General features: G+C 38.7%; 1 protein-coding gene across 2 annotated transcripts in view; it reads right to left on the bottom strand.

Moving 5' to 3' along the window:
- Positions 1-22,563, bottom strand: part of onecut2 (one cut homeobox 2) — a 43,332-nt gene extending 20,769 nt beyond the window's left edge. The window contains exon 1 of one of the 2 annotated variants that reach the window (XM_067424448.1): positions 20,917-22,563. In XM_067424448.1, the coding sequence (XP_067280549.1) occupies positions 20,917-22,019 (1,103 nt within the window). In that variant the 5' untranslated portion in view covers positions 22,020-22,563. The remainder of the gene's footprint in view (positions 1-20,916) is intronic. The other variant, XM_067424447.1, reaches the window with a different exon arrangement.
- Between the last annotated feature and the right edge of the window lie 564 nt (positions 22,564-23,127).

Genomic DNA, 23,127 nt, shown 5'->3' with positions numbered 1-23,127 from the left:
TCTCTCACGTCCTCCACTCCTCCCTCACACACATCGACAGCAAGAATGGGAACTATGTAAGACTGCTATTTATTGACTATAGTTCAGCCTTTAACACCATAGTTCCCATTAAGCTAACTAACAAACTCCTGGATCTCGGACTGAACTCTTCTCTCTGTCACTGGATTGAAGATTTCCTCACTGGCAGACCTCAGGTGGTGAGAGTAGGACAGTTCACCTCCACCTCCATCACCGTGAGTGTGGGAGCTCCACAGGGCTGTGTCCTCAGTCCCCTGCTCTACTCTCTCTACACGCATGACTGTTTGTCCACACACAGCTCCACCTCTGTCATCAAGTTTGCGGATGATACTGTTGTCCTGGGCCTCATTTCCAACAACAATGAGACCGCATACTTGGATGAGGTGGAGCAACTGACATCATGGTGCCAAGACAACTGTCTCCTTCTGAATGTGAACAAGACCAAAGAACTGATTGTGGACTTCAGGAAGAGACAGCAGCGGTCATATTCCCCTCTCATGATCAGCGGGACACCAGTAGAGAGAGTGAGCAGCTTCAAATACCTGGGTGTCAACATCTCCGAGGACCTGACCTGGACTGCACATATCCAGTCTCAGGTGAAAAAGGCCAGGCAAAGACTGTACCACCTGCGCCAGCTAAGGAAATTCCGGGTCTCACCAGCTATCCTGAAAACTTTCTATTCAGGGGCGATAGAAAGTTTACTGACTCAGTGCACCACAGCGTGGTATGGTAACAGCACCAGTCACGACCTCAAAGCCCTGCAAAGAGTGGTGCGCTTGTCCGAGCGCATCTCAGGGTCAGCTCTCCCGTCTCTGCAGGACATCTACATCAAACGATGCAGAGGCAGAGCTACAAAAATCATCAAGGACATTAATCACCCGGCCAACCCCCACTTCACCCGTCTGCCTTCTGGTAAGCGCTTCCGTAGCCTGATGGCCAAAACTGAGAGACTCAGGAGGAGTTTCTTCCCACAGGCCATCAGACTCCTGAACGCTGTCACTTAACTACATGTGACTTCAACTCACTTCAGTACTAACAAACTCACATACTGATATTGCACTGCACTTTATTCTTGTGTTCATGTAACTACTCATTATAATGCTGTTTGCACATTACACTCCTGCACTTCTGTTATCCACAGATTTATTTTTATAGTCTCCAGTTTACTTTATCTCACTTATTTTATTCCACATCTCTTATTTCTTTTACTTGATTTATTCATAATTCTACATATGTATATATATAGCACCTTATCCTATTCCTATTTTATCCTATCCCTATTTTATAATTTATTGTGCTTTTTTTGTTAATTGTTATTTGCTGTCCATGGAGCGGACCTGTTTACATTTCACTGCCGGTTGTATTCTGTATAACTGTGTATGTGACAAATAAAACTCTTGAACTTGAACTTGAACTTGTCTCTAACAACCACCAAAACGATTGAAGTGGGTGAAGCCGCTTTTACTAAAATGGCTATAATTCGTAAAAGTAAACAAGATATTTTCACCAAATTTAGCACATATATGTAAGAATGTGTTCTGTGGTTGTGTGAAAAGGCACATGGCAACTGGCCACTTGGTGGCGCTATAATATAGAAAAAAAATTAAAATGGCTATAACTACGCAACCCTATGTCTGATTGAGTTGAAAATTGGCATGTGGTGTCTTCGTCCAAGACGCCAAGACTTCCTTTGAGGACATTCGCTTATCTCGAAAAGCGTGAATGAATTCCGAGCGGCTATCAGACAAAGTTAACAGAGGCCGAACAGAAGGAAATCAAACCACGATTTTAAGTGCATAATGGATTGGTTACCACATGATTTTTCCGCACAAGCCCACGACATTCATAACGCAATGTAAAACTCCTCATTCTGAGCAACTTTGCCTCTGGGACCACCCCTGTCAACCGAACCATTCGTTAAATATTAGAGAGTATTTCAACCTCAATAAAACCACTCAGGACTCTCTAACTCAATAATTATCCCCCAAAAATTGTGAACTTTGGCCTTTGTATAGCTATAGCTGAGTCGTTTGTAAAACAGGCATGGCCAAGCCTAACCAAAATCCAATCATTCCTAAACGAAAACTCAGAATTTCATATCATTAGGTGAGCACATGTGGCACGTGATTTTAAAGAAGCACGTTTATGAGATCTGTCCATAGGTGGGGCTATAACTGTTAAAAAGGTGTAAAAAATATTGTATTTCTGTGGCAAAACCCATTAAAATTTCTGAAAATGGCCTGAAAATCTTCCTGTCTGATTTGTGTAGAACTTCCGGAAATTGGGTGCATATTGCATGATTTGAAGGAAGATTGGAAACTTTTATGTGCATTGGGCCATAGTTGGCGCTTTAACTGTTACAAATGTGGAAAAGCTTTAAAAAACATTATTTCCTTAGCAAACTGCCTGTATTGGCTGCAAATGGTCTTTTCCATCTGTGATCTAAGGGGTCACATGCTTGCAAAATAAAACCTAATACCTTTTTTACGCATTTTTTTAAAGGCCTTTAAACGCTTGAACCCCGATAACTGTTGTTTGCAGCTATATTTATCATTATTTTGGTTGTAAAGTCTGTTTGTGCATGTTTATTTGCTGTGATATTTGATATTAATGCATTGACATTCAGATATTTTAAGGGAAGACAGTAGAGGTGAATAAAGTAAAAAGTTCTACAACTGATTTGGTTCTTTGAACAATGATTCTTCTATGGCAACTTTATTTTAAAGATTGTAGTTAATTCACAGTATCACAGTATACTAAGACAACAGGGGGAAAAACAACAATTTTTCACCATTTTTCTTTCCGCTAGTCTGAAAAAAGACATACAAAACAGCCGAAAATCTCAAAACTGACCGGTGCATTTCATGCTCGCTGTATCGCTTGATCTTGAGGGACAGAACAAATTTTCCCTGATCAAGTAAATAAGAGGTCAGAGTTCATCTGACATGATGACATCAGAGGTTCAAAGGTTTGTTGCCAGACAGAAAAATCAGCACACTGATACAGCCAATCAGAACGCTCACAAACTATGCTGATGAGGTAACACTCGTCAACAACATCAGCCAGCCGTCCAATCAGCTTCACAAACACACTAAATGCTTACGGACGCACAGATAAACAAGCAACACTGATTACTTCAGATACACACACCTGGAGCTGAATGTGTTTTGCTACCCGTATCTTTGTTTGACAAGAAACAACCCGTCTTAAAAGTACACACTGATTGCATCACATCCTAACCCATGGGTTGTTTTTAACCCAGCATTTTTTGGAGTGTGTTAATATTATTTAAAGGACCTAAACTTTAGTACATACTGCAACAGAGATGCTGCTCATTATTAGTTTTGGTTAGTTAATGCTTTATCTAATGGGACCTTATTGTGAAGTTTTACCTAATATTCGCTTCAGGATGCGTGATGCTCACTGTGTACTTTTAAGACAGGTTGTTTCTTGTCAAACAAAGATACAGGTAAAACACATTCAGCTCCAGCTGTATGTATCTGAAGGAATCAGAAATTGGGTTGTTTGAATGGGTCAATTCACTAGGTTCAAACAACCCAATTTCTGGGTTTGTCCATTTTTAACCCAACTTGGGTTGTTTTTAACCCAGCATTTTTTTTTAGAGTGCAGACACAACTTTTGATTCTAATAATGCATTATCATTAAAAACTCATTTTCTCCATGGGGACACAGATTTTTAATGATAACTTATAAATCTGTGGTTGTTAATCGATGGTATTTGCTTCTGTTGAAGCCGTAAGAACGCATTATTTCAACTTAGCTTTAAAGTAATCGTGTTTAACAGCGAAATTCTTGGTGGAAACTACATTACCCATGATGCTGTGCAGAAAATTCCACCAATCAGAGAGTCGAAACAAGTTGTTGTCGGCTCCGCCCACTCCTATCAAGCACTGCGAATGACATAATCAAGTCCCCGTGCGCTCAACATACTTAAAGGTGCCCTAGAATGATTTGAAACAATATGTTAAATTGTTCTCTGATTTCTACATAGAGGGTATGTGGCTTATTTAAGGGCAAAAATTGTCCAGATACAGTTTTACAGGTCCATTTACAACCCTATAAATTGTCCCTAGGATGTAATGCTCTGTTATTGCCTTATTTGGAAGAGTCATGAATATTAATGTTGAGCTCTGCTCTGATTGGCTTATTTCAGGAGCTCACAGCAGTTCAGTGAAGCGGCTCGTGAGCCCTGACAGAGTGTACACTCACACAGACCGACTGAAGGACACTTTAAGCAGAACATCTCAAATGGAGATTGATCAAATGCAGCTCACTTATTTATTGGTGTTTTCAGATCATCCGCACGCGAGAAAGAGCTCACGTTTGTGCGTTTGCCAGATTTCAGTCATTAAATCCCCCAAACAGAGCTTTTCTGTGAAAAGAACTCGTATACTATCCGGTGTTTTACCTAAACATGTCCAATCTGGCAACCATACGCACGCGAGCTCTCTCTCTCTCGTGCACGGACGATCTGAAAACACCAATAAACAAGTGCGCTGCATTTGATCAATCTCCATTGACTGTCGTTTTAACTTGTATGGTGGAAAAGGTGACGTTTGCTAGAAGGATCGAGTGAACGATCTGCAAGCAACGTATCTACGGTTGTATTTTGTAATACAAAATAATATTAGCCTTTGTCATTAGATACACTATTTAGTTTGGTATGGTACTTGGAGTTTCCTATTGTTACTGTACTAGCATCTTGCGTTATCTAGACAATGCAGTCTCTCTAAGAAACTTTTAATTTAATCAGAAATTGTTTAAACAGTCAATAAGTGGATAAATGACTTACTGCTTGCAGGAATACAGTGTCCACTTTCTTCAGTTTAAGACGCTGAGTGAAGCATGCTTGAAATGGGCCGAACAAACGAACGATTTGTTGTGGTATCCGATTATAATAAAGCTCAACCGTGTGTCAGAGCTGTGTTTGCTATCTTCGAGTGCCTACCATCAGTAGATTCGGCTTGTTGGACAGATGCAAATGTTGGGGGCGTGCATATAAATGATCCCCAACGCTTACCGTTGGGTTTATGTTGAGAAGCACTTATTTTTCCGTGGTGTTTTTGATTTATGCGATTTATATCAGAAGATGGAGGCAATGGTGTTTGAGACTCACAGTATGTGATGTCCATGTACTGAACTCTTATTATTTCACCATGGCAAGGTTAATTCAATTTTTCATTCTAGGGCACCTTTAAATAACTGAATGCATATTTTGTAATATTTCGATTGTGTCATTTGCAGGTATTCATGGGATTGTAGTTATTTCCCTCACTGAAGCTCACAGTCTTGCATTTTCAAATACTTTTTTTGCTCTAAATCGAAGTTTTTGTGTTGTGATTCTCCTTGTAGCTGGTTGGTTTGGTCCATGCTTTGTAGCGCTTTAACCAAGACTTTTTTTTTTTTAAATCCCTATGGGAGACAATGGAGAAAATACTTCCGGAAACAGCACTGCACTAATGGGCTCGTGTTACTGAAAAATATTTATACACCTTCATGTTCACTTCCATAAGACTTGATTTCATCCTTGGTTAAGAAGATTTCCACACAGTATTCATTTAGCTATGAAGCTCCATTAATACCCAAAAACGTTATAAATCATATCAAAAATGGCAAATAAACGTACTTTATGGTCCTTCTCGGAGCTAGACTGCGCCTTCAATGCCATGTAAAACTGTCTGTCAAATGAATAAATGTAACAAATGCAATGGGTTTGTATCTATTCCTCGAACAAAAGCACTATTTAAAAGAACATATGTGTGTAAGAGCACACTGTAAATAATGACTGTGATTTATTACGCAAGTTCTTATCAGCTCCTCTCCTCTGGAAAGCAAACATGAACCTTTCTCTTTCCTCATAGCTGAAGTTAAACGTATTCTTTCAGCAAGAGACACGACGGTGTGTAAACCAAGGAATAAATCATAGCTATAGCGTGCAGCACACACATTTATTTCTGTCATTCATTTGCAGATCACTAGCACAAAACCAGAGAGTGCCGAAAGGCCAAAAGAACAACTGACAGACAAACGAATCCCCCACAGATTCCCTCCTGTGATAAAGCATGTTTTTGCCGGCTGTTCGGCAGCATTACAGATGGTTTTGTGGGGTCGAGAGACCAAAAACTTTGGCCTTTGCTCTGTCCGGAGCTGATGATCCCCAATCACGAGTCAGAGAGATAATCACATCACCTCGAAACTGGCAGACAAACACCGGCTATATACACACACACACACACACACACACACACACACACACACACACACACACACACACACGTCTGGTTCACTATCTTTGTGGGGACTCTCTGTTAACATAATGGTTTTTATACCGTACAAAAACCTACCCATCACACACACACATTTCTGTATGTCAGAAACAATTTCAAAACAAACAAAAAACTCATCCTGTATGATTTATAAGCATTTTGAAAAGTGGGGACCGCTGGCTGGTGATCTCAGGTTTTACTATCCTTATGGTGACATTTGGTCCCCACAAAGTAATATAAACAACCCGATCACATGTAAATGCGTATAGATAGTACGAGTGTGCAATGTCGTGGAATGTATACGCCAAAACTCATTTTGGCGTGCATATGATAAGCACTTTATGGCGTGTATATGACTTGCTCTTGGGTAGGTTTAGGGTAGTGGGGTGGGGGGTTCATATGTATAATACGCCATAAAGACTTTCCATAGGCGTAATGGTTTTTATACTTTACAAACCATATTTTCTATCCCCTTACACTGCCCCTACCCCTAAACCTACCCAACACACACACACACACACACTGCCCCTAAACCTACCCATCACAGGAAAGATTCTGCATTTTGACTTTCTAAAAAAAAACTCCTCCTGTGTGATTTATAAGCCTTTTAAAACACACACACACACACACACACACACACACACACACACACACACACACACACACACACACACACACACACACACACACACACACACACACACAGTGTTTCCACTGCTTAAACACACTGCACTCTTAGAAGAAAAGGTTCTATCGGCACTACGGATTTGGAACCCCTAAAAGGTTTACTGCAAAAAATGCTTTTCTTACTCAGTATTTTTGTCTTGTTTCTAGTCCAGACATCTAAAAATTCTGAAAACAAGAAGTATTTACTAGACAAGCAAAAGTAATTGTCTTATTTTGGGGGGAAAATAACTCAAAATTAAGAGAGTTTTTGCTTAAAATAAGATAAATAATCTGCCAATGGGGTGAGATAAATAATCTTAAAACAACATTATTTTTCCTTGTTACATGTAGTTACTGTAGTACTAACTATAAATTATGCATTATTACATGCAACTAACCCTAAACCGAACCTTAGCCCTATAGTGTACATGTAGTTAATTAATATTACTCAGACCTTAAATATATAAAAACACTCTAAAAAATTCTGGGTAAAAAACAACCCAATGTTGGGTCAAATATGGACTAACCCAGCAATTGGGTTGTTTTAACCCGCCGATTGGGTTGTCTTAAGCAAATATTTAACCCAACCGCAGGACAAAAACAACTCAATCGATGGGTTAAAACAACCCAATCGATGGGTTAAAACAACCCAATTGCTGGGTTAGTCCATATTTGACCCAAAATTGGGTTAAAACAACCCAGCATTTTTTAGAGTGTACACAGTAACACAGACACTTAAACTAAAGGGTTACACTTTATTTGGTAACACTTTATTTTAAAGTGTCATTGTTACATATCATAACTATATAAATTATGCATAATTACATGCAACTAACCCTAGACCAAACCTTAACCCTAACCCTAATTATATATTAAATACATGTTGTTAATTATTATTACTCAGTCCTTAAATGTATGATTAGACTGTAACAGGGACACATTCAAATTAAGGGTTACACTTTTTAAGGTATCCGTGTTACAGTGTAACTACTGAGTAACTGCATGTGCTTACACTCTAAAAAATGCTGGGTTAAAAACAACAAATTGGGTTCTTTGAATGAGTCCATTTACTAGGGTTCAAACAACCCAATTTCTGGGTTTGTCCATTTTCAACCCAACTTGGGTTGTTTTTAACTCAGCATTTTAGTGCGTTACTTATATTCCATGGAGATATTAATATTCTTGGTTACACTTTATTTTAAGGTGTACACTCAAAAAAAAATGCTGGGTTAATGAAAAACAACCCAAGTTGGGTTGAAAATGGAAAAACCCAGAAATTGGGTTGTTTGAATAGGTTCAAAGAACCCAATTTCTGGGGATTCCATTTTTTAACCCAACTTGGGTTGTTTTTAACCCAGCATTTTTTACTCACTGCAGGTTTAGAGTAGTTGCATGTAATTATGCATAATTTACTCTTATTACACTCTAAAAATGCTGGACTAACCCAGCAATTGGGTTGTTTTAACCCAGCAATTGGGTTGTCTTAAGCAACCTTTAACCCAACCGCTGGGTTAAAACAACCCAATTGTGGGGTTAAAACAACTCAACCGTTGGGTTAAAACAACCCTATTGTTGGGTTAGTCCATTTTCAACCCAGCTTTTTTAGAGTGTACACTGGGTTGTTTTAACCCAATGATGGGTCAAATATGGACTAACCCAGCAATTGGGTTGTTTTAACCTAGCAATAGGGTTGTTTTAACCCTGCGGTTGGGTTAAATATTTGCTTAAGACTACCCAATCGCTGGGTTAAAACAACCCAATTGCTGGGTTAGTCCATATTTAACCAAGCATTTGGTTGTTTTTTAGCCAGAATTTTTTAGAGTGTACATGAAACACGTACGTAACCCAGACGCCTTACAGTTTCAGCACCTGATTTAGATACAGATGGATTTTATATAAAGTCTAGGAATATCTTAGTAATATAATAGGCAATGCAGATTTTTCACAATCCTAATGTAATGTCAGGACATCTCCCATGTGATTGGATTAGCCTGTTTTAAGCAGATCAGTCGTTCAATCATATTTCTGCTGGGATTATTTCACTCTCTCGGTCCGTGTTACGCACTTATTGGCTTGAGAAGAGAATCTCATCACTAAAAGGTCCCTCAAAGCAGCACAATGCCATTATAATTATCAGTCTCTGGAGCCGCGAGGCCTCAGTCTGTGTGTGAAGGTCACCGGGCGCATCCTTTCAACGCCGGCCTTCTTCACACACACTCAAAAAAATAAAACTGTTCAACGAACTTAAATAAATTACGGAATACTTTTCCACGAAATTGAAAAAAAAAACTGAATTGGTTTGAAATAATTTGTTGTTATCTTGTTGTATGAACTTGAAATCATTTAGTCAAAACTACTCAAAAAAATCATTCCAACTAAAGAGGGGTCGAACTAATGACCATATTTAGTCTATGGGAACTGTCACATGAATATATTTTCTTTATTTCTATTAAAAACTATTAGTCAACAATACTCGCTGATTGTAACATGCATGTAATGATGAAGTAAAGCCTTTCTCATCACTGGCATTAGCACAGTTAACGCTCATTGAGAACACTTCACCCTGCAAACAATGCTCTTCTTACTCAGTCATCTTGTCTCGTTTCTAGTCTAAATATCTGACAATTCTTAAATCAAGATGCATTTACTACACTCTAAAAAATGCTGGGTTGTTTTAACCCAATGTTGGGTCAAATATGGACTAGCCCAGCAATTGGGTTGTTTTTAACCCAGTGATTGGGTTGTTTTAATCCTGCGGTTGGGTTAAATATTTGCTTAAGACAACCCAATCGCTGGGTTAAAACAACCCAATTGCTGGGTTAGTCCATATTTGACCCAACATTGGGTTAAAACAACCCAGCATTTTTTAGAGTGTATATAAGCAAAACAACATAGGATATTTTTCTTGTTTTGTTGAAAATCAAATCTAAATGAAGTGAGTTTTTGCTTAAAACAGGCAAAATGATCTGCCAATGCGGTGAGAAAAATAATCTTGTTTCTTGTTTCCGTCCCTTGTTTTCTCACCGCATTGGCAGATCATTTTGCCTGTTTTAAGCAAAAACTCACTTCATTTAGATTTGATTTTCAACAAAACAAGAAAAAAATATTTTGTCGTTTTACTGATCTAGTAAATGCATCTTGATTTAGGAATATTTAGATATTTGGACTGGAAAAAGACAAAAATACTAAATAAGAAGAGCATTTTTTGCAGTGTAGCTTCAAAAATCACACAACTTTTAAATGTCAAATATTACATCAAACGTTAACAGGTCTTTCCCTTCACTAAAACACATTAAACAGCACTTCATTTCAACATTTACTCTCCTGATCCATCCCCACACTGTAAAAAATTATTAAGAAAATAAGTTACCTGGTTGCCTTAAAATTTTGAGTTCATTGAAATTAAAATGTTTAGTTAATCGCCAATGTCACGTGATTTCAGCAGTTTGACACAGGATCTGAATCTTGAATCATGACCGTTTGATTCTTTATTTGAGGAACCCGGAAGAGAAGCCAATGCTGAATAAAGTCGTAGTTTTTGTTATTTTTGGACCCAAATGTATTTCCGATGCTTCAAGAGACTCTAATTAACCCACTGATGTCTCATATGGACTACTCTGATGATGTTTTTATTCCCTTTCTGGACATGGACAGTATAGTGTGCATACACTTGCATACGCTCTCGGACTAAATCTAAAATATCTTAAACTGTGTGTGAAGATGAACGGAGGTCTTACGGGTGATTAGGGAGAGGAGTTAATGACAGACATTTCATTTTTGGGTGAACTAACCCTTTAAACACCCGACTAACATTCACTCTGAAAGGTCCGCGTTTGGTTATCCCTTCGCGTGGCTCATCCGGACGGCTTTAATGACCCTGCGAGCGCGGCTCAGAATAGCCCGGCAGGAGTCTCTTTAGCGCGGATTCATTCGGCCTCTGCTGGGAAACTTCCTCCAGCGTCAGCGTTACTGGAACAAGTCCGGATCGGGTTCCAGATCAATGCGAACTGGGCGCACACGTTTATGTTATTGTTGCCAGCATTAATGCCCTTTTAATCTTTAAGAGATTACACGCATTGATCCGCCGTCGTTCAGCAACACATATTTGTTTGAGAAAGTGACATAACTCACACACATTACTGAACGACGGGATGGAAATAAACGGGTATTTTGGTCTGGTTCTGCCTTTTGTGAGCGTCAAGCTGAAACGGATCCATGACTGGCCTGCAGGTGAAGATACTCTGGCCTTTATCGTGTGTTTGCATCTTTGCATTCAAACCAAAAGGTCATCCATTTGATAACAAACTCATTTTGTTGGGTTATTGTTCTTTAATGAGCTGTTTTAAAGACAAAATTTGTATTATGTATGTCTGGGATTACCTAGAGTTTTTATGTCTTATAAGTGTGTGTGTGGGCATGTGTTTGTGACATATGAGGACTCAAATGTGTATAATGCCATGGGTATGACACAGGTATTACAGGAGAGGGTGAAATATGAGGACATTACCCATGGCCCCACTTTACAAAAGGCTTATAAATCACACAGGAGGAGATTTTATGAGAAAGTAAAAATGCAGAATGTTTCCTCTGATGGGTAGGTTTTGTGTGTGTGTGTGTGTGTGTGTGTGTGTGTGTGTGTGTGTGTGTGTGTGTGTGTGTGTGTGTGTGTGTGTGTGTGTGTGTGTGTGTGTGTGATGGGTAGGTTTAGGGGCAGGGGCAGTGTAAGGGGATAGAAAATACGGTTTGTACAGTATAAAAACCATTACGCCTATGGAGAGTCCCCATATGTCACAAAAACAAACACACCGTGCTTCTCACGGGTTTATCTGTGGCAATAGCAAAAAATACATTGTATGGGTCAAAATAATACATTTTTCTTTTATGCCAAAAGTCATTAGGATATTAAGATCATGTTCCATAAAGATATTTAGTAAATTTCCTACCGTATATATATATATATATAAATGTAAGACTACCCAGCATCATCAATTCTTTTTATTATATATAATAAAAAAAAAATAGTAGTAGTAGTAATATGCATTGCTAAGGACTTCATTTTTACAACTTTAAAAGAGATTTTCTCAATGTTTAGACTTTTTTGCACCCTCAGATTCCAGATTTTTAAATAGTTCGGCCAAATATTGTCCTACAAAGAAAAAATTGACCCGTGCGACTGGTTTTGTGGTCCAGGGTCACATTCTCTGTCTGATAATTCTTTCATTGCAGACGCCCAAATCAAATATATATACACGATCACTTTTTAATATTGGTAACATTAGTCATAATCTGTGCTCTAGCAATTTCATTAATTGATGTATTCCTAAAGCCCGTACCGCTTTTGGCCGTTATTCTGTTCAGTTTTCTTCTGCCTACGATTGAATCATTTCCAGCAGACTTTATAACTTAGTTCATTTATTTCACTCTCCTCCTTTAAGAACTCTATTTGGTCAATGATACAAGATTGCTGTACTTGTTTTTTTAGTAATTTGTGTGTTTTATATGTTATGTTTATGCTGTATTTTTTTAAAACTAATTTTATGTTTTTACCGTATTATACCTGCTTCTTATGCTGCCTCTTGGCCAGGTCGTCATTGTTAATGAGAACTTGTTCTCAATCAGTGTTGGGTAAGTTACTCTAAAAAAGTAATTAATTACTAATTACATCTTTAATAGTGTAATTAGATTACTGTACAAATTACTCTCTCCAAAAAGTATTTAATTACTTATTACTAATTACTTTCTAAATCCTGTCAACTTCGACCAGTTAAGTGACCCAAGGCATGATGTGAAATGACTCCGATTAAATAACATAAAACTACATAAATCATTCTTATAAAATGTGAGATGATAGGCCTACATACAAAAATGCATTTTAAAGTTAGACTTTACATTTTGATGTTAATTCCGCTATTAAATTATATATAATTGTTCTACAGTCTATACAGTATTTAACTCAATTACATCTGGAGTAACTGTAATTAAATTACAGTAACTAATTACTTAGTAACTACACTGTAAAAAATATATTTTTATATATTAAGTTAAGTTTCTTAAGTTTCAGATTGTGTAAGCATATTGGGTAATTTTGTGTGTTTTATTTGTGATGACGGAGCCAAATTGTGCTATTTTCATGATTTATCAAATGTTTTATGTGGTTCAGATACAATAATATTTTGAGTTTCTATTCATTAAAAACATTTCCTTCATTGTATCAACTCAAATTTTTAATTTCAATAAACTCAAAATTTTAAGGCAACCACACTCTCAGAAAAAAAGGTACAGTGCTGTCACTGGGGTGGTACCCTAAGGTACAAAAGTAAAAAGGTACATCTTTTTATGATATACCCTTAATGATACACTCTAAAAAATGCTGGGTTGTTTAAACCCAATATTGGGTCAAATATGGACTAACCCAGCAATTGGGTTGTTTTAACCCAACGATTGAGTTGTTTTAATCCTGTGGTTGGGTTAAATATTTGCTTAAAACAACCCAATTGCTTCACTGTGAAAAATAATTTAGAAAAAAAGTTTCCTGGTTGCCTTAAAATTTTGATTTCATTGAAATTAAAAATTTGAGTTAATACAATGACATTTTTTGAGATTCGACAACCTTTATTGAAATATTATTTAAAGATTGTGTAAGCATATTGGGTAATTGTGTGTGTTTTATTTCTGATGACGGAGCCAAATAATATTTTCATGATTTATCACATTTTTTATGTGGTTCAGATACAATAATATTTTGAGTTTCTATTTATTAAACAAATTTCCTTCATTGTATCAACTCAAATTTTTAATTTCAATAAACTCAAAATACTTAAAGGGATACTTCACCGTTTTTTCATATTAAACTATGTTATTCCCTTAACTGAGATGAGTTGATACATACCTCTGTCGTCTGAGTGCGTGCACTTAATCGCTCTGACGCGGGGTGACATTCTGATAGCATTTAGCTTAGCACACTAATCACAGTTCATTCCTATGGAACCAAACAGAGATCAAGTTAGAAGCAACCAATCAACTCCACGTTTCCCCTATTTAAATACAGTTACACGAATAGTTGGACGACCAAGTATGGTGACACAAAATAAAACGTGGCGCTTTTTTAACCGAGTTAAAAAGGAGAACTATAATGTATGGCGGAATAGCACTTCTGAGAGTACTTCGACTCGGCGCAGTAAAAAGTCCCGGCCGAAACATCCTCCCTCACATCTCCCCCTCCCTCTCTCATTTCCGTAAATAGAAACAACGTGACCTGCACGCCTGCATCAGTAGAAGTAGTTTGAGCAGAGTTGACGAAGTACCAGTTTGTAGGAAGATAGTTTGAACAATCATGGTTATAATGTGCGTCGTAAAGGGTTGTGAGAACAAGGCGAAGGTATTTAGTGCAGTCATGTTTCACCGATTTCCAATTCACCACAAACGGCGGAAAGCTTGGTTAGCTGCTTTGAACATTGATGCAACAACACCGCTGGAGATTCTGAAGAAATGGCGTGTTTGCTCCGAGCATTTCACATATTACCATATTGACATTAAAGCTTAGTCTAAGGGGAGTTTTTATGTTTATTTTCTCACTGCGGTTGCAGGTTTCTATATTGAGAGGTTCATCTCATAAAATCTGTTTTTGTTTTTATGATGTTCTCGTGAATGTTCCAATTGTAATATTAAACGTTGCTAATATTGGCTTTTGTCTTTTACTTAAGATCACTTGGAAAGCTGACACAGTGCCTGTTGATTTGGTGACACTAAGTTATAACGTTACACTACGGGCTTAGGCTTATACTTCATTTTTATTTCTGAGCTCACTTCTCAAGTACATCAAACAGTCAAAAACTCTGTATTGCCTGTCTCACAAGCGCACTGATTTCGCAGCAAAGTTACTTGTGTTTACTAAATTAAACACCACTAAAGTTTGATAAGCTAAGGTTACTGCCACTTCAGGACAACCAAATACCATGCAAAAGGACACTTACAGTGTTAGGTGATGATCCACTTTGTTGTGTTCTTGCTTTGATTATTGTCGGTGTGGCAGAATCCTTTAGGCGTAATCCTGTGGAGGTATAGTCCTCCTGTGTGAAATGCTCGGAGCAAACACGCCATTTCTTCAGAATCTCCAGCGGTGTTGTTGCATCAATGTTCAAAGCAGCTAACCAAGCTTTCCGCCGTTTGTGGTGAATTGGAAATCGGTGAAACATGACTGCACTAAATACCTTCGCCTTGTTCTCACAACCCTTTACGACGCACATTATAACCATGATTGTTCAAACTATCTTCCTACAAACTGGTACTTCGTCAACTCTGCTCAAACTACTTCTACTGATGCAGGCGTGCAGGTCACGTTGTTTCTATTTACGGAAATGAGAGAGGGAGGGGGAGATGTGAGGGAGGATGTTTCGGCCGGGACTTTTTACTGCGCCGAGTCGAAGTACTCTCAGAAGTGCTATTCCGCCATACATTATAGTTCTCCTTTTTAACTCGGTTAAAAAAGCGCCACGTTTTATTTTGTGTCACCATACTTGGTCGTCCAACTATTCGTGTAACTGTATTTAAATAGGGGAAACGTGGAGTTGATTGGTTGCTTCTAACTTGATCTCTGTTTGGTTCCATAGGAATGAACTGTGATTAGTGTGCTAAGCTAAATGCTATCAGAATGTCACCCCGCGTCAGAGAGATTAAGTGCACGCACTCAGACGACAGAGGTATGTATCAACTCATCTCAGTTAAGGGAATAACATAGTTTAATATGAAAAAATGGTGAAGTATCCCTTTAAGGCAACCAGGTTACTGACTTTTTAAATTTAAACCAACAAAAACCAACAATTTTTTTTTTTACAGTGTGGGTTAAAACATCCATATTTGAGTCCATATTTGACCCAACTTTGGGTTGTTTTTTACTCAGAATTTTTTTTAGATGTATATATCAGTACTTTAGGAGTGCGTATTAGTACCTTTTCAGTTTTGTACCTTAGGGTACCGCCCCAGGGACAGCACTGTACCTTTTTTTTCTGACAGTGCAGGTTACTTATTTTTTTAAGTTAAACCAAGAATATTTTTTTACAGTGTAGTTACACCCAACACTGTTCTCAACTGACTTACCTGGTTAACTAAAGGAAAAATATCAAGGGGTTGCAGGTATATTTATCGGTCTCCAGCGCTCTTATTTACGGGCCGGGACCCCGTGTTTTTCTCCAGCACCCGGCTCTTTTTCAATCTCCCCGTCCTGACTCGTATAACAGCGCTTGTCCCCTTTGATCATTTAGTTAATAAAGTTGTTTGTCGGCGGCTGAGGTTCGTCTCGCTGGCTGATTGCTTGTGCGGTGTGACTGGAATGAGGTCCAATCGGACGTCACGTTTGATTTGACTACATTAATCGCGCGGAGACAGGCTCGTTCCACCCGTGACATCACGCATCAACACTCTCGGAAGAGAAGGTTCTAGATCAGGGGTTTTCAAACTTTATTATGCCAAGGACCCCCAAATATAATGAACCTTTTATGAGGGACCCCCTTCCTAAAATCCATCTTCATAGTTTTATGTATGGAAAAAACATTTAAACTGTTAGATAATAGTAAGTGTGTCATTATAAATACAATATATTGTTTCCAAACTTAATAGGCTGTACTTAATGTTGGATGTATAAACCCGAAGAAGAACATTTTTTAATAAGAAATGATTTGTAGAAGCAACTTTAACAATAAGTGTGTGTAAGCAGCTCACTTACTGCGTTAAAAAAGTCAGTAACCTGGTTGCCTTAAAATTTTGAGTTTATTGAAATTAAAAATGTAAGTTGATACAATGAAGGAAATTTGTTTAATAAAAAGAAACTCAAAATATTATTGAATCTGAACCACATAAAAATTTTGATAAATCATGAAAATAGCACAATTTGGCTCCGTCATCACAAATAAAACACACACAATTACCCAATATGCTTACAAAATCTGATAATAATATTTTAATAAAGGTTGTCGAATCTCCAAAAATGTTCATTGTATTAACTCAACATTTTAATTTCAATGAACTCAAATTTTTTAAGGTAACCAGGAAACTTTTTTTCTAAATAATTTTTTACAGTGTGTGTGTTGTAGCGGCTCACATCATATTATGGACTTAATTTTCATTTTTAATTACATTTTATGAATTTAACATACTTGTAATAACCTGTTAAAGTACTGTGCAATCCTAGATATCTCTCCTTGTATAGAAACGTTGCTCCCACTTTATATTAGGAGGCATTAACTTGTAAACAATTATTTTTTAAAAAAAGTTTCCTGGTTACCTTAAAAAATTTGAGTTCATTGAAATTAAAATGTTGAGTTAATACAATGAACATTTTTGGAGATTCGACAACCTTTATTAAAATATTTTTATCAGATTGTGTAAGCATATTGGGTAATTGTGTGTGTTTTATTTGTGTTGACGGAGCCAAATTGTGCTATTTTCATGATTTATCACATTTTTTATGAGGTTCAGATACAATAATATTTTGAGTTTCTATTTATTAAACAAATTTCCTTCATTGTATCAACTCAAGTTTTTAATTTCAATAAACTCACAATTTTAAGGCAACCAGGTTACTGACTTTTTTAAGTTAAACCAACATTTTTTTTTACAGTGTATGTACTTACATAGTAAAAATAATGTACTTATTGTGTTCATATTGTATTGCAAAAGACTTTTGCTGATATTGAGGTGGGATACGGGTAAAGTTAGGGACAGGTGTGGTGGTGTGGGTCAGTTTAAGGGTACACTGTAAAAAAAAAAAAAAATATATATATATATATATATATGATCAACATATATTTTTACATTGCTTTAACTCATTAAAATAAGTTTGGCGATTTTCAACTTTTTTGTAAGTTATACGAGATTTAACTCATTTTTTAAAGTCAGTTTACCGGAATTTAACATTTTTAAATGTAAGTACAATGTATGTACACAATAAGTGCATAGTATCAAATTATTAATTGAAATATTAGTACATAGTAGTTAAGGCCACCTGATATAATATCTATAATATCGTTTTAATTCATATGATTGCAAATTACATGACCAGCATAATAATTTGAATGAAAATAGTACATTTGTCTTAAATGAGGGCAACATAATGTCGGCCCACATCTGGCCCGCGTCGAATCCACATGTACCGGATGTGGCCCGGATTTGGGCCGACACTTTGTTGCTGTCAGAGAAGGACCGCAAAAGTTGTGCGAATATACCTGAAGATCACACTCTAAAAAAATGTTGGGTAAAAAACAACCCAAGTTGGGTTGAAAACGGACAAACCCAGCAATGTGGTTGTTTTAAGCACACATTTGACCCAACTCCTGGATTAAAACAACCCATTCGCTGGGTTAAAACAACCCAATAGCTGGGTTTGTCCATTTTCAACCCAACTTGGGGTGTTTTTAACCCAGCATTTTTTTTTAGAGTGCACGATTTAAAAATTAACAGCATCGTCAATGAAAGTGAGAATTAATCCGACCGTCTGTTCAAAGAGTCACATGCTCAGTGACTCTCATTTCCTCCCATTTGATTAGTCACCTACACTCTAAAAAATGCTGGGTTGTTTTAACCCAATGTTGGGTCAAATATGGACTAACCCAGCAATTGGGTTGTTTTTAACCCAGTGATTGAGTTGTTTTAATCCTGCGGTTGGGTTAAATATTTGCTTAAGACAACCCAATTGCTGGGTTAAAACAACCCAACTGCTGGGTTAGTCCATATTTGACCCAACATTGGGTTGTTTTTTACTTTATTGGGTTGTTTATTTTTTAGAGTGTAGAAATATGTCCCACAAAACTTGAATATTTTAATATTTATAATAAGGCTATATGAAGATGATTCTTTCATGATGTTCCCCTAAAGTCAGCTCAGCATTATATAATGGCCTCTTCATATGTGAGGCTGATTCAATCACGGTGAGCAATTCTCTCCGGGGTCAGACGTTTCATTTATGATGTCATGCAACTCCTCATTGTTTTGTTTTCACATTCTTCGCTCCAAAACGCCGAACAAAAGGCAGGTGCCGGGCCGCACATCTCTGCCTGTTTAACCCGAGACAAGGTGACGTTTTGTGCGTCGAGCTGAGGGTCACGCAGAGATTTCTATCAATAATTCATCGAGCCGCTGCAGCCTCTGTTCTTCTTTTCAATTCCCCTGCAGATCACATAATACCTTCCCCCCAACCCAAAGCCATCTGTGAGACCAGAGCCCTGCAGGGAAACAGCATTAAAGCACCTACCAACATCTCAACACGCTCACATTCTCCACAAAAGACAACGGTGCATTTTGTTCGTTTACTCAAAGATAAGAGCGCTTCATCAACGCATATTCAAAGACTCAATGAAGGAATGTTTTCATAAAGATGCCGTGTTTTGGTATGTGCTCACACACACACATGCTCGTTTTGTTGACAACTGCACTACACTCTAAAAAATGCTGGGTTGTTTTAACCCAATGTTGGGTCAAAAATGGACTAACCCAGCAGTTGGGTTGTTTTAACCCAGCGATTGGGTTGTCTTAAGCAAATATTTAATCCAACCGTAGGATTAAAACAACCCAATTGCTGGGTTAGTCCATATTTGACCCAACATTGGGTTAAAACAACCCAGCATTTTTTAGAGTGTAGTTAAGAACGATACAGAAACGCGCAGTTTGTTTTTTTACAGAAACAGCTGAAGCCTTAATGCACAGGCTGCGTTGCACAATGCATGAGGCATCAGAGCTGTCCATTATTTCAGTGAATAATTGTGCATCACCCTACAAATTAAAAATCAATACGCACCAAGCTTTTATTTTAATGCACTGATTCAACAGCACGACACCGTCTCTGACACCTACAAGCACATCTGAAGCTGGAAATCCAGCTCTTGCTTTTTCTTCTTCAGCCGAACAAAGGAAAAGGGGGTCTGCACCGCCCATCGCTAGAGGGGGCAACAAGCCTGATGTAGCGGGGCAGGAGGGGAATAACAGTCCAGTAATTACCAACACATCCCTATTCAGCACCTCTCTGAAAGGCTTTTCTTTAACACACACACACACACACACACACACACAGACTAAAGCGCCTCTTCCACAACACGCCACACTGACTATCAGCCTAACTTGTGTTTATGGATTGTGTTTTAAAGTAAATGCACATGTAAAGAATAGACTAAAAGCTATACACTCTTAAAAATAAAGGTTCTTAATTGGCATCTCTGGTTCTTTCTACAAAAGACTCGTTATACTAAGGGGGAAAAAAGGTTATTGTAAGTCTATAATCTATTTTTAAGAGTGTGTCAACAATAGTGATGCTTCACTCTGGGCGTTAATAAAACAAAATAAAACCCTTTGTGCGTGAAAAACAATGTATGTTAAATTACATGAAGCACAAGTCAATCAATGTGCACTTTCACTTTTTAAAATTCAAGCACCCTAATGCAAACCTCCATGTCTATAATATTTTTTTAACAGTGTATCCTTAAAAATAAAGGTGCCAACAACCAAAAATGGGAACCAAAAGAGTCATTTTTGGTTCCCCAAAGACCATTTTGTGAAAGGTTCTTTAAAAAAAACCATTTTTTTTCTAACCATTTTATAGTCTAAAAAACCTTTCTGCACTACAATGATTATTTGGATATTAAAGGTTCTTTAATATCAAACAACCATTTAAGAACCTTTATTTTTAAGAGTGTGTATCAACAATAGTGGCATCTCTGGTTCTTTCTACAAAAGGCTCTTATGAAGGTTATTTTATGTCTATAATCTAGGAGTGTATATCAACAATAGTGATGCTTCACTCTGGGCGTTAATAAAACAGAATAAAACCCTTTGTGCGTGAAAAACAAAACAAAACAATGAACATTAAATGACATTTAATCAATGTGCGTTTCCACTCAAAATGCATGCACCTTAATGCAAATCTCCATTTGCAGGGAAGATTGTTTTAAAAAGCAGATACCTTGTCTTACCTGCAAGCCGAAGGGCCGACATCCTCTGAAACTCGGGCTCTTGTAACCACTTCCACATGCGGCGAAACGTCTCGCGGCCGGACTTGAGTTTACTCCAGGGTTTGGGGTTCCGCAGCAGGTCGGACAGGGTGCCCTGCGAGCGGCACAGCACCCGCTGCGCGAAGATGGCTTGCGGGATACTGTAACGCTTGAGCTCGGCCGTGATGCGTTGCGCCACTTCTTTCGTGTTGATCTCTTCCAGCTGACCCGAGCCGGATCCCGGCGCTCCGGAGGAGGAGGGCGGTCTGTCCCGGTTGGAAGCCAACACGGGCCCGTGGGATTGAGGGTGGCCCGGGTGCCCGTGCATCCCGTTGAGATGGGGCATCATCCCCGCCGCGGGGCCACCGAGGCCTCTGGAGAGGTGCTGGTCCCCTCTGGCCAGCATGGCAGTGTGCGCGTCAAAGTTGGAGCTCAGCATTTTGTCGTGGCCGTGCGCGCCGTAGTTATGGAGCGTGGGCTGCGCGTTATGGATGGAGCCCAGGCCGTTACCCAGAGGGGACAAACTCTGCCCCATCCCGCTCATATCTTTGTGGTAGGGGCTGTAGAGGTTATTCATAGCTGGTAGAGTCCTCTCGTCCCGCATGAGAGTGAAGCTCCCGCTCACGTTCCCAGAGAGACGCTGGTGGTGGTGGTGATGGTGGTGGTGATGCGGATGGTGGAATTTATCGGACACGGTGGAGATGGGCGGCAGGGGCTGCAGCGGGGTCAGCGTGGTGTAGGTTCCGCTCATCCCGGGTGGGGACGTGTCGCACGGCATGCTCATGGCGTGATGGAGCGGCAGAGAAAGCTCCGGACGGTACTCTCCTCCCGCGCCGCCGCCGCCGCCGTCCAGGATCGATGCCATACTGGACACCATCGCGGAGCGCGACGGCGTCAGGTCCTGGTGTATCCGTAACGAGTTGCGGTTGTGATGCGGGCTGTGGCTGCTCATCAAGTCCTGCTCATGGCTTAGTCCAGCGTGTAGGTTGCCAATGTCCATTGTCATCTCTGGGTTCATGGCGTACGCATCCAAATCCTTGGCCAGGCATCGATAGGCGGTATAGGCAGTCTTCATTCAGTCCATTGATTTATGTCCAGCTTTGTGCCAGGGATGGGTTTTGTCTCCTTTTTTTGTTTGTTGTTTTTTTGTTGTTGTTGTTTTTTTGTTTTGTTTTTTTGTGCTAAGGCCTCTCGGGTTTTTTTCCCCCCTTTCCAATAAATAAAAAACACCGATCTCTATCAGACGGGCCAGTGCTGATTTCTCCCCATGTCCGAGCCCTCTACTCCTCCTGCGTCTTCTGTTTGGGCAGCTGGAGGTGCTCGGGGTGGGCTTGCTCCGCGCGCACCCGACCCTGCTGAAAGGGGAGGAGATTTCACCTTGATTGACGCGCCTGCGGTCCAATCGCGTTCCTCGAGAGCACAGCTCATTAGAATCTGGCCAATCGCTGACGCCGTTCGGAGTGGCTGTCTTTGCATCTGGAATCTGGCGTCAGACGGTCCCTTCACTGTCATCAGAGTGGATCTCAAGCTCTACACAAAATATAATCACGTATATTCACATAAACACAAAATCTCGTGCAATTTAACTGTAAAATCGAGAGTGCAAAACGCACCTCTAACGTACAATTGATTCTATTGTTCATTTTGTGCATTAGTGTTTTTGTTTGCGAATCTATCTATCTATCTATCTATCTATCTATCTATCTATCTATCTATCTATCTATCTATCTATCTATCTATCTATCTATCTATCTATCTATCTATCTATCTATCTATCTATCTATCTATCTATCTATCTATCTATCTATCTATCCATCCATCCACACTCTAAAAAATTCTGAGTAAAAAACATCTCAATGTTGGGTCAAATATGGACTAAACCAGCGATTGGGTTGTTTTAAGCAAATATTTAACCCAACCGTGGGATTAAAACAACCCAATCGCTGGGTTAGTCCATATTTGACCCAAAATTAGGTTAAAACAACCCAGTATTTTTTTAGAGTGCATCTATCTATCTATCTATCTATCTATCTATCTATCTATCTATCTATCTATCTATCTATCTATCTATCTATCTATCTATCTATCTATCTATCTATCTATCTATCAGATTTCAATCCAGTTAAACACCGAATAACCGCCTAAACATAATGTAATTAATTTTTTTCGTGTTTTCTGATCAT

Source organism: Pseudorasbora parva, chromosome 18, assembly GCF_024679245.1.
Source record: "Pseudorasbora parva isolate DD20220531a chromosome 18, ASM2467924v1, whole genome shotgun sequence".
In the NCBI taxonomy this organism is placed as follows: Eukaryota; Metazoa; Chordata; class Actinopteri; order Cypriniformes; family Gobionidae; genus Pseudorasbora; species Pseudorasbora parva.
Note: the sequence above shows the minus strand (reverse complement) of the source record. Positions and strands in the feature narration are given on the sequence as shown.